The sequence below is a fragment of the Hyla sarda genome, chromosome 9 (genome assembly GCF_029499605.1).
Source record: "Hyla sarda isolate aHylSar1 chromosome 9, aHylSar1.hap1, whole genome shotgun sequence".
NCBI classification, from domain to species: Eukaryota; Metazoa; Chordata; class Amphibia; order Anura; family Hylidae; genus Hyla; species Hyla sarda.
In genome coordinates, this window is record NC_079197.1 from 163,326,989 (window position 1) to 163,338,221 (window position 11,233).

General features: G+C 45.7%; 1 protein-coding gene across 4 annotated transcripts in view; it reads right to left on the reverse strand.

The window, feature by feature from the left end:
- The window catches only part of LOC130291285 (neural proliferation differentiation and control protein 1-like), a 30,200-nt gene extending 22,832 nt beyond the window's left edge, over window positions 1–7,368 (reverse strand). Inside the window, exon 1 of one of the 4 annotated variants that reach the window (XM_056539869.1) lies at window positions 3,666–4,111. In XM_056539869.1, coding sequence (XP_056395844.1) covers window positions 3,666–3,719 — 54 coding nt within the window. In that variant the 5' untranslated portion in view covers window positions 3,720–4,111. Of the gene's footprint in view, window positions 1–3,665; window positions 4,112–7,262 lie in introns of those variants that run through there. The other 3 variants (XM_056539870.1, XM_056539872.1, XM_056539876.1) reach the window with 3 other exon arrangements.
- Between the last annotated feature and the right edge of the window lie 3,865 nt (window positions 7,369–11,233).

The following is an 11,233-nucleotide window of genomic DNA, read 5'->3' on the forward strand; positions in this document are numbered from 1 at the left end:
TCAGGGGTCGGCAACCCGCGGCTCCGGAGCCGCATGTGGCTCTTTTACACCTTTGCCGCGGCTCCGGTGTGAGGTGAATAAGGGAGGGGCAAGTTTTCCGAAGCTACAGCGGGGAGGATCGAGGGCAGAGCCATGGGTTTGATTTTTTCACCGCACGTCTGTAGATAATTAAGCCACGCCCCCTCATGGAGGATGAAGAGCGCAAGAGCGCAGCTCTGCATAATACAAGGAGACAGTGAGAGAGTGAGGACGGACACAGCTCCTCCCTCCCCCTTCTCTGTACACACAGGACCTCATTCATCACGGGGAGGTTTCATGTTTTCACGGGGGAAAAGCTCCTCCCTCAGCTCTGTACAGACAGGACCTCATTTTTCACGGGGAGGTTTCATGTCTGCACAGGGGAAACACAGAGCGGGTGAGGGGAGAGGAGACTGCACTGCTGGGGAAGATTTCTATGTGTGAGGAGACATATTACACAGGCTGGGGATGTAAAGACTGCAGGGGAATAAATATCATACTGGGAATGATGGGGGGACGGGGACTGCTGAATGACACATGCTGGGAGTTGTAGTCCCTCTTATGTGTGTGTATGCCAGTGTTTCCCAACCAGGGAATGCTGGGAGTAGTAGTTTTGCAACATCTGGAGGCACCCTGGTTGGGAAACACTGGTGTATGAACTACAACTCCCAGGAGATTACTGGTATAATAGAGGTGTTGGTGAACTACAACTCCCAGGAGACCACTCAGATACAATATAGGTGTTGGTGAACTACAACTCCCATGAAACTACTGAGATAAAATAGAGGTGTTGGTGAACTACAACTCCCAGGAGAATATTGTTACAATAGAGGTGTTGGTGAACTACAACTCCCAGGAGACTACTAAGATACAATAGAGGTGTTGGTGAACTACAACTCCCAGGAGACTACTAAGATACAATAGAGGTGTTGGTGAACTACAACTCCCAGGAGACTACTAAGATACAATAGAGGTGTTGGTGAACTACAACTCCCAGGAGACTACAGAGATACAATAGAGGTGTTGGTGAACTACAACTCCCAGGAGACTACTGAGATACAATAGAGGTGTTGGTGAACTACAACTCCCAGGAGACTACAGAGATACAATAGAGGTGTTGGTGAACTACAACTCCCAGGAGACTACTGAGATACAATAGAGGTGTTGGTGAACTACAACCCCCAGGAGACTACTGAGATACAATAGAGGTGTTGGTGAACTACAACTCCCAGGACACTACTGAGATACAATAGAGGTGTTGGTGAACTACAACTCCTAGGAGAATACTGATACAATATAGGTGTTGGTGAACTACAACTCCCAGGAGACTACAGAGGCAGCACGCTGGTGTTATACCACAGACTGAAGACTCCTGAATAACACATGCTGGGAGTTGTAGTCCCTTTTGTGTGTGTATGCCAGTGTATCCCAACCAGGGCATCAGAGGGGAGGGGGTTTTTGCGGCTCCCAGTTTTTTTTTTTCTTCGGAAATGGGTCCAAGTGGCTCTTTTTGTCTTAAAGGTTGCAGACCCCTGCCCTACTTATATAGATTTGATTTTGTCGGACTTCTGGAAAAAATCATTACTAGAATGCAGGAAAATTAATACGTTTAAAATTGTCATCTTCTGACCCCTATAACTTTTTCAATTTTCCGTGTATGGGGAGGTATGAGGGCTCATTTTTTGCGCCGTGATCTGAAGTTTTTAGCGGTACCATTTTTGCATTGATAGGACTTATTGAAAATGTATTCATTTTTTCATGATATAAAAAGTGACCAAAAATGCACTATTTTGGACTTTTGAATTTTTTTGCGCGCAAGCCATTGACCGTGCGGTTTAATTAATTATATATTTTTATAATTTGGACATTTCCGCACGCAGTGATACCATATATGTTTATTTTTACTTTTATTTACACAGTTTTTTTTTAAATTGGGAAAACGGGGGTGATTCACTTTTATTAGGGACTTTTTTCAGTGTAATAGCTCCCATAGGGGGCTATAACACTGCACACACTGATCTTTTACATTGTTCAGTGGTTTCTCATAGGAAACCATTGATCAATGATTCTGCTGCTTGACTGCTCATGCCTGGATCTCAGGCACTGAGCAGTCATTTGGCGATCAGACAGCATGGCGGCAGGTAGGGACCCTCCGGCTGTCCTGTAAGCTGTTCGGGATGCCGCGATTTCATTGCGATATCCCGAACAGCTCCCTGAGCTAACTGGCATTAATTTACTTTCATACTTTGAACGCTGCGTCTAAAGGGTTAATAGCGCGCTGCACCGCAATCAGTGCCGCGTGCTATTTGCCCCTTGTCCCGGCTGTAGCCCCGCGTTATAGAACGGGAGCGGACTCACGACGTACCGGTATGTCATGGATCCTGTAGGGGTTAATCAACTGGTGCCAGAAAGTTAAACAGATTTGTAAATTACTTCTTTTAAAAAATCTTAATCCTTCCATTACTTATCAGATGATGTATGCTCCACAGGAAGTTATTTTCTTTTTGAATTTCCTTTCTGTCTGACCACAGTGCTCTCTGCTGACACCTCTGTCCATGTCAGGAACTGTCCAGAGTAGGAGCAAATCCCCATAGCAAACCTCTCCTGCTCTGGACAGTTCCTGACATGGACAGAGGTGTCAGCAGAGAGCACTGTGGTCAGACAGAAAGAAAACTAAAAAAGAAAATAACTTCCTCTGTAGCATACAGAAGCTTATAAGTACTAGAAGGATTAAGATTTTTTAATAGAAGTAATTTACAAATCTGTTTAACTTTCTGTCATCAGTCAAACTCAAAAGAGTAGTCGGCTGTCCTGCACACAAAAAAAAAATTATACATTTGAGAAATATGATTCAAACGGTAGATCGACAATATCAAAGGAAGCTATCAGTCGCCCCAACGCTCACTCATTACTGCTCAGGGCTTTCCACACATAACTCCCTTTTCCACTATAAGCGTGCGTTCACACAGGCGGATTTGATAGTGAACTTGCAGAGAGTTTCCCGCTGTAAGTTTGAATGGGGGAGGCCAACCGACATGCTCTCCATGGCAGATTTTGACACCGAAGTTTCTGCTGCCGAAAATAAGCCGCAGACCCCACTGAAGTCAATGGGGTCTGTGATGAGTTTTCTGCAGTGGAGAGCCCACCCCGTTCACAATCAAATCCGCCCGTGTGAATAAGCCCTTACTGATAAAACATTCTCCAAACTCCACTTCCCCTTACCGCCTGTACACCCAATCCTATCCCAGCTTATCCCCAATCTTACTACTGTGTGTATGCCAACCCTGTCCACATCTATTCAACCTAACTAGAGATGAGCGAACTTACAGTAAATTCGATTCGTCACGAACTTCTCGGCTCGGCAGTTGATGACTTTTCCTGCATAAATTAGTTCAGCTTTCCGGTGCTCCGGTGGGCTGGAAAAGGTGGATACAGTCCTAGGAAAGAGTCTTCTAGAACTGTATCCACCTTTTCCAGCCCACCGGAGCACCTGAAGGCTGAACTAATTCACGCAGGATAAGTCATCAACTGCCGAGCCGAGAAGTTCGTGACGAATCGAATTTACTGTAAGTTCGCTCATCTCTAAACCTAACCACTGGCATCTTTCCTTCTTCATTTAAACATATCTATATCTACAACCATCATACCTCAATAGTGGTTGTCCACTTTGAAATCCCAAATTTCAAAGGCTGTCCGGGCATGCTGGGAGTTGTAGTTTTGCAACCCTGGTTGGGAAACACTGGCTTGGTGTGTAGAAGAATGGCAGAATGTAAACAGGGCAGGGGGGTGAGATTAGGGTATAAATAGAGCAGTGAAAAGGGGAAATCTGGCGTCGTACTGTGTGCGCGGCGGTCACCGGAGAATAAAGACGCAGGGTATGAGCTGGCACATTGTAACAACTCAGTGGGGGGGAATCCTGTCAAATAATACTGCAGAACAATAACAAACGAAATAATAGGCCTCGGCTGAGAGGGCAACGAAATTGTAAAAATATGTGTGACTAGAAAAGAAACAGTTTAGCTAAACTGGTAAAGGATACTTAAAGGGATACTCCAGGTAAAACTGAAGCACTGTGGGGGATTTATCAAAACCTGTGCAGAGGAAGAGTTGACCAGTTGCCTATAGCAACCAATCAGATCGCTTCTTTCATTTTGCAGAGGCCTTGTTAAAATGAAAGAAGCAATCTGATTGGTTGCTATGGGCAACTGGTCATCATTTCCTCTACACAGCTTTTGATAAATCTTCCCCTGTGTTGTTTGTAGTATGGGGTCTGGAGGTGAAGCGTATAGGGCAGTGGTCTTCAACCTGCGGACCTCCAGATGTTGCAAAACTACAACTCCCAGCATGCCCGGACAGCCGTTGGCTGTCCGGGCATGCTTGGAGTTGTAGTTTTCCAACATCTGGAGGTCCGCAGGTTGAAGACCACTGGTATAGGGGGTCATGGATTTTCTCAAATCTTTGTGGAGGCAGTACAACCCTCATCATCCCCTCACGGCCAAGAGCTACAGAGTCAGGGCCCGTTCACACTGCAGAATTTCCAAGTGGAGAAATTACAATCGGAAAAATTCCAGCGCAGCAGCCTCCCCTTTGTTTTCAATGGGATTTTGCAGCACTGTGCACACTGCAGAATTTTGATGCCGGAATATTCGCCGTCAAAGTCCGAATTTCGGGCTACACCAAAAGAATGAATGTGTTCATTCTTTTGGCGTAATTCTGCACCGACTGCAGTGGCGTTAAATGAAAACGGGTCCTCCTTTTCACCCACACTAAATACTACACTGGGGTTTATTTACTAACATAATTCTGACTCTTTTTTGTGGGGTTTTGCGCACGTTCCATGCGACACACTTTTTGCGACAAAAAAACAAACCTCTATCTTACAAGAAAAATCCAGAAAGGGGCGTGGCCACGGGAGAAAGTGGGTGAGGTCCAGACAAAAGGGACATGTCCCCGACAGTTTTGAAAAATCTCAACATATTTACTAAGGTCTCCACAAAAAATGTGGTGGATTTGAGCTGAGGAAAACCCGACAGATCAGAACAGTTGCAAAAAAAAAAAAAATGTAGGGAAACCTTAGTAAATACCTGGGAAAATACCTGTCGGAAATCAAAACCCACAAAGAAAACTCCACTCCACTCTTAGTAAATAAACCCCACTGTGTTATAGTGTGGGTGAACAGGAGACCAATGAGGGGCCACTGACTAAAATACGTACCTGTCCCTCCAAATATCAGCTTTCATCTTCTGTGAATTGCGCAGTAGGCGGGCCCGCCGGCTAGATTTGAATATTCATTGTCACAGGACACGTGAGTGCTCAGTCAGCGCAACGCTCACGTGACCCGCAACAATGAATATTAAAATTGAGCCAGCAGGCCCGCCTCTTGCGTGCAATTCACGGAAGATGGAAGCAGATCTTCGGAGGGACAGATCTCCGGAGTGCAGGTATGTAAATTAGTCAGTGACCCCTCATCGGTCTCCTGTTCACCCACACTATAACCTAGTGTATTGGATTTAGTGTGGGTGAACTGGAGGGACGTTTTCCTTTAGGGTGCGTTCCCATACGGCGTATACGCAGCGTATTTGATGTTGCGCAAATTTTACGGCAGCAGCGGGAAATACACTGCGTATTCCTTGCTCACTATACACACAGGGCTTTCTGCCGGCAGCCCTATGCATGTAGTGAGTTTTAGAGGCGGAGCTGTGCGCCGGCTTGACTGTGACGCGCGGCTCCGCCTCCAAAACTCACTGCACGCATAGGGCTGCTGCCGGAAAGCCCTGTGTGTATAGTGAGCAAGAAATACACAGCGTATTTCCCGCTGCTACCGTAAATTTTGCGCAGCGTCAAATACGCTGCGTATACGCCATGTGGGCGGCACATATCTGCAGTGTCTGATTTTGGGGGGGCCCAGTTGTCAGACCTTCCGTGATCAAACACTTATCCCCTATTTTATGGATAGGGGATACTTTTTAGTTACCCAGAGCCGCATAATTACAGCCAAACTGAAGGGCCTTTTACATAGAGAAGATTACTGGGTAATTATTTTTGCCCAATGTAAGGCTGTGTTCATACTTTGTTGTTTTACTGCATTTTGACACGATTTTGGCGAAATCACTGCAAAAATGCACCAAAAACCACAACGTGTGAACACAGCCTTTCAGGGATTGTCCAGGATTAGAAAAACACTGCTTTTTCTTGCAGAAACAACACCACTCCTGTCCGCAGGTTGTGTGTAGTACTGCAACTGAATCCCATTCACTTCAATAGAGCCGAGCTGCAATGCCAGACGCAACCTGTGAACCGGAGTGGTGCTGTTTTTGTGTGAAAGAAGCAGCGTTTTTCTCATCCTGGCAGGCCTGTGACATCACATCCCCAATCCAGGAAGCTCTGTAATACCGACAAAGGCACAGGAGGCAGAAAAGTAAGTGTGTGTCTTTTTTTGGGGTGTTTTTTTTACTACCCAATTCCTGAGCAAATGCATAAAAACCTTACTGCAGAGATAACCCCTTTAATAAAACTAGGTTCACAGAACCATTAGTGTCTCCGAGGCACGGAAAAATTGTCGGAAACTCTAAACCGCCTGCCGATGTGTCTGTGCTCGGATTGCCCGTTCCCTATTCAATTATATGACTAGAAAAATTGCATCATTGAATAAAGCAGGACCCTTGCCAATCCGGACGCAGATATGTCACCGGCCAATTTTGAGATAGCACTAATAAGTTGTTGATTAAATCTACGTCAGTTTCAAAGTGTGGCGCATGAGTTAGCTGCAGAAGAACTAGATTTACTGAAAGACATGCACCAATAGAAAACCAGCACAATTTGATTTAAGCCCAGAGCGTGAAACACCGGTCTTGATAAATTTCACTTTGTGTTCAATTGTTACAAACCTGGTGCAGATGAATATTTATTATTATGGGCCAAACCCTGCAAGACCCCTAGACGCGTCCCCCAATTGCAACACATTAAGGGTTTTTAGAGTATATAGAAACCAATTATTTACCTGATATTCAGCACAATTGTGTCTTAAAGTGTCCCTGTCAAAAAAAAAAAAACGTATTGCTGAGACGCCACCGATGAGTAGAAAAATCAAAGAAAAGTGCACAATCAAGCGCTTCACTCCCTGTTTGCAGCAATCTCCATCCAGCTTCTCTGGACAGTTTTTCAGCACGATATTTCATGCTGAAAACGCCCCCCTCGGCTTATACTCGAGTGAACCCCCCCCCCCCCTTTTGTTTTGTGCTCACCTCCCCTCGGTGGGAAGTTAGGGTGAGCTGGTCCGGGCCATCTATGCTGCAGGGTATACCGTCCGGTGGGAAGGATTAGTCGTTGCGGGCTGTCCATTTTCACCGGGGGGGGCCTCTTCTCCACGCTTCGGGCCCCACCCCGGACTAGTGACGTTGCCTTGACAACGACGCACAGGGACGTTCATGCGCAACGTCCCTGTGCGTCGTTGTCAAGGCAACGTCACTAGTCCTGGGCCGGGCCCCAAGTGCGGAAAAGAGGTCCCCTGGTAAAAATGGACAGCCCGCAACGACTAATCCTTCCCAACGGACGGTCCCTGCAGCATAGATGGCCCGGACCAGCTCACCCTAACTTCCCGCCGAGGGGAGGTGAGTACAAAACAAAAGGGGGGGGGGATGATGACGAAGGCCGCAGTGGTCTTCAACCTGCGGACCACCAGAGGTTTCAAAACTACAACTCCCAGCATGCCTGGACAGCCAATGGCAACATCTGGAGGTCTGCAGGTTGAAGACCACTGATAAAAGGATTGACAGATGATGATGAAGGGGGGGAATGATGATGGGGGGCTGGATGATTACATGGGGGGATGATGTATTTCCCACCCTAGGCTTATAGTCGAGTAAATAACTTTTCCTGGGGCATCGGCTTATATTCGGGTCGGCTTATACTCGAGAATATATGGTAATTATAAATCTATGGGACATCCAGTGAAGCTGGATGGAGATCACTAAAGGACGAGGAGTGAAGTGCTTAAAGAGGACCTGTAGCCAGCCCCCCAAAAAGTAGCACTTTAATATCATTAAATAGCTTAGGGTGCCCTGATCACACACCTTTTACAGTTTCTTGATACCCCGTTCTGTTCCTGAGATATGAGGGTTTATAATTTGTCTGAAAATTCAAAGAAATTAGTCAGATAGGCGTAAAATGTATTTTAATAATGTGTTCCGTGCACCAGATGACTGGGGTGCCGCAGCGTGGATTGCGGGGGTCCCCAGCGGCGGGACCACCAGTATTTGGCATCTTATCCCCTATCTTTTGGATTGGAGATAAGATGTTTTCCGGCGGCGTACCCATTTAAGTTCACGTCCTTCTGACCGATTTGAATTGAATTGTCTGAATTGTCAAACTATAAACGCACATATCTCAGGAACAGAAGCTTGTATCAGGAAACTGTAAAAATGTGTGTACACTATATAATTATAATGAATTTTAGGGGTTTGCCACAGGTCCTCTTCAAGTGTGCTTCTCCCTTTTCTTTGTTGAATAAGTGACTAAGTCTACACTCACACTGCCGGCTGTATCCGGCAGTGTGAAGCCCGTTATTTTAGGATCGAGAAAAGACAGAGAAAAAATAGTGCTTGCACCATCTTTTTCTCCGGCTTTTCCCCCCGTAAATAACGGCGGCTATATAATACAATGGGGTCCATCGGGACCCGTTATTTGCCGGTATGCTCCTGCATAATTACGTCTGGCAAACTGCAAAAAGAAAGTGAGTTTGACAGAAAAATTTGCCGGAGAAAGGGGCCTAAGCAATGAGACCCAGACCACTCAAAAAAAAAAATTTAAATGTCAAACTTTTTTTTTTTTAAATCGGCTACACATCAGTCAATTATTGTCCAGGGTAAAAAACCCAAGGATTATCCACTGAGCAAGCAGTCAATAATTTATTTGCTAAAGATAGTGCAGCCCTAAAAATTATCATTGGTGTGCCGCACAATTTGTGTAAACAGAGGATGTGTAGCCAACAATGATGCAATTGAATTCTGCATGTTAGTAGTAATAATAGGTCTGCCCATCTAAAAGAATCCACATGCCAGTGTTTCCCAACCAACCAAAGACTGTCCGGGCATGCTGGGAGTTGTAATTTTACTATAGATGAAGGCACACTGGTTGGGAAACACTGCATTACTGCCAGAGTGTTAAAGGGGTTATCCAGGAAAAAACTTTTTTTTAAATATATATATATATATATATATACACTAGCTGAGTACCCGGCGTTGCCCGTTTTTTTCTTCCTAATCCTTGTTGGGGAGGAAAATCAACAAAGGAGGAAGGTTTTGAATTCATATCCCATCCCCATATATTGTTGTCATATCCCAACCCCATATCCCGTCCTCATATCCCGTCCTCATACCACGACCTCCTATCCCATCCTCCTATCCAGTCCTCCTATCCAGTCCTCCTATCCCGACCTCCTATCCCGTCCTCCTATCCCATCCTCCTATCCCGTCCTCATATCCCGTCCTCCTATCTCGACCTCCTATCCCGACCTTCTATCCCGACTCCCTATCCCGACCTCCTATCCCATTCTCCTATCTCGACCTCCTATCCTGTCCTCCTATCCCATCCCCATATATTGTTGTCATATCTCAACCCCATATCCCGTCCTCATATCACGACCTCCTATCCTGTCCTCCTATCCCATCCTCCTATCCTGACCTCCTATCCCATCCTCCTATCTCGACCTCCTATCCTGTCCTCCTAACCATCCTCCTAACCCGTCCTCCTATCCCGACCTCCTATCCCGTCCTCCTATCCTGTCCTCCTATCCCGTCCTCCTATCTTGACCTCCTATCTCTTCCTCCTATCCCAACTTCATATCCCGTCCTCATATCACGACCCGTAATATGTGTACCAGGTATTGAAATATCTCCAGCCATACAGAAGTTATGAGGGAACATACATTTCCCATTGATTTGCATGGGACTTTAAACAAAAACCCCGACCCTCACAAATGGGGGTAGTTAAGGGTTAAATTAACTATCCTATATTTTAAGTGGACGTATAAGTAACATGTGACCAAGTATTATCGAAATATCTCCAGCAGTTTGGAAATTATGCAGTAACATATATTTCCCATTGACTTGTATGGGACTTTAAACATAATGGGGGTGAGTAAGGGTTAAATCACCTATCCTATGTTTGTTGTTGACATATAAGTAACGTGTGCCAAGTTTCATGTTAATATCTTTAGCCGTTTGGAAGTTTTTTGGAACATACACACACACGTTGAGTTTTATATATAAAACTAGCCCAGTTTTTCCTTCCTAATCCTTGTTGGGGAGGAAAACAAACAAAGGAGGAAGCTTTTGGCTCCATATCTCGTCCTCATATATTGTTGTCATATCCCGACCTCCTATCCCGTCCTCCTTTCCCATCCTCATATCTCTACCTCCTTTCCCGTCCTATCTCGACTTCCTTTCCCGTCCTCCTTTCCCGTCCTCCTATCCCATCCTCCTTTCCCGTCCTCATATCTCAACCTCCTTTCCTGTCCTCCTTTCCTGTCCTCCTATCCAGTCCATCTATCCCATCCTCCTATCCAGAACCCCTATCCCGTCCTCCTATCCCGTCCTCCAATCCCGTCCTCCAATCCCGTCCTCATATCTCGACCTCCTATCCCGTCCTCCTATCTCGACCTCCTATCCCGACCTCCTATCCCGGTCCTCCTATCCCGGTCCTCCTATCGCGTCCTCCTATCCCATCCTCCTATCCCGACCTCCTATCCAGACCTCCTTCACGACCTCCTATCCCGACCTCCTATCCCGACCTCCTATGTCGACCTCCTATCCCGACCCGTAATATGTGTACCAGTTATTGAAATATCTCCAGCCGTACGGAAGTTATGTGGGAGCATACATTTCCCATTGATTTGCATGGGACTTTAAACAAAACCCCCGACCCTCACAAATAGGGGTAGTTAAGGGTTAAATTAACTATCCTATATTTTAAGTGGACATATAAGTAACATGTGACCAAGTATTATAGAAATATCTCCAGCCGTTTAGAAGTTATGCAGTAACATATATTTCCCATTGACTTGTATGGGACTTTAAACATAAACCCTGCCCCTGGCAAATGGGGGTGAGTAAGGGTTAAATCACCTATCCTATGTTTGTTGTTAACATATAAGTAACATGTGTGCCGAGTTTCATGTCAATATCTTTAGCCATTTGGACGTGATGCTGGAACATAC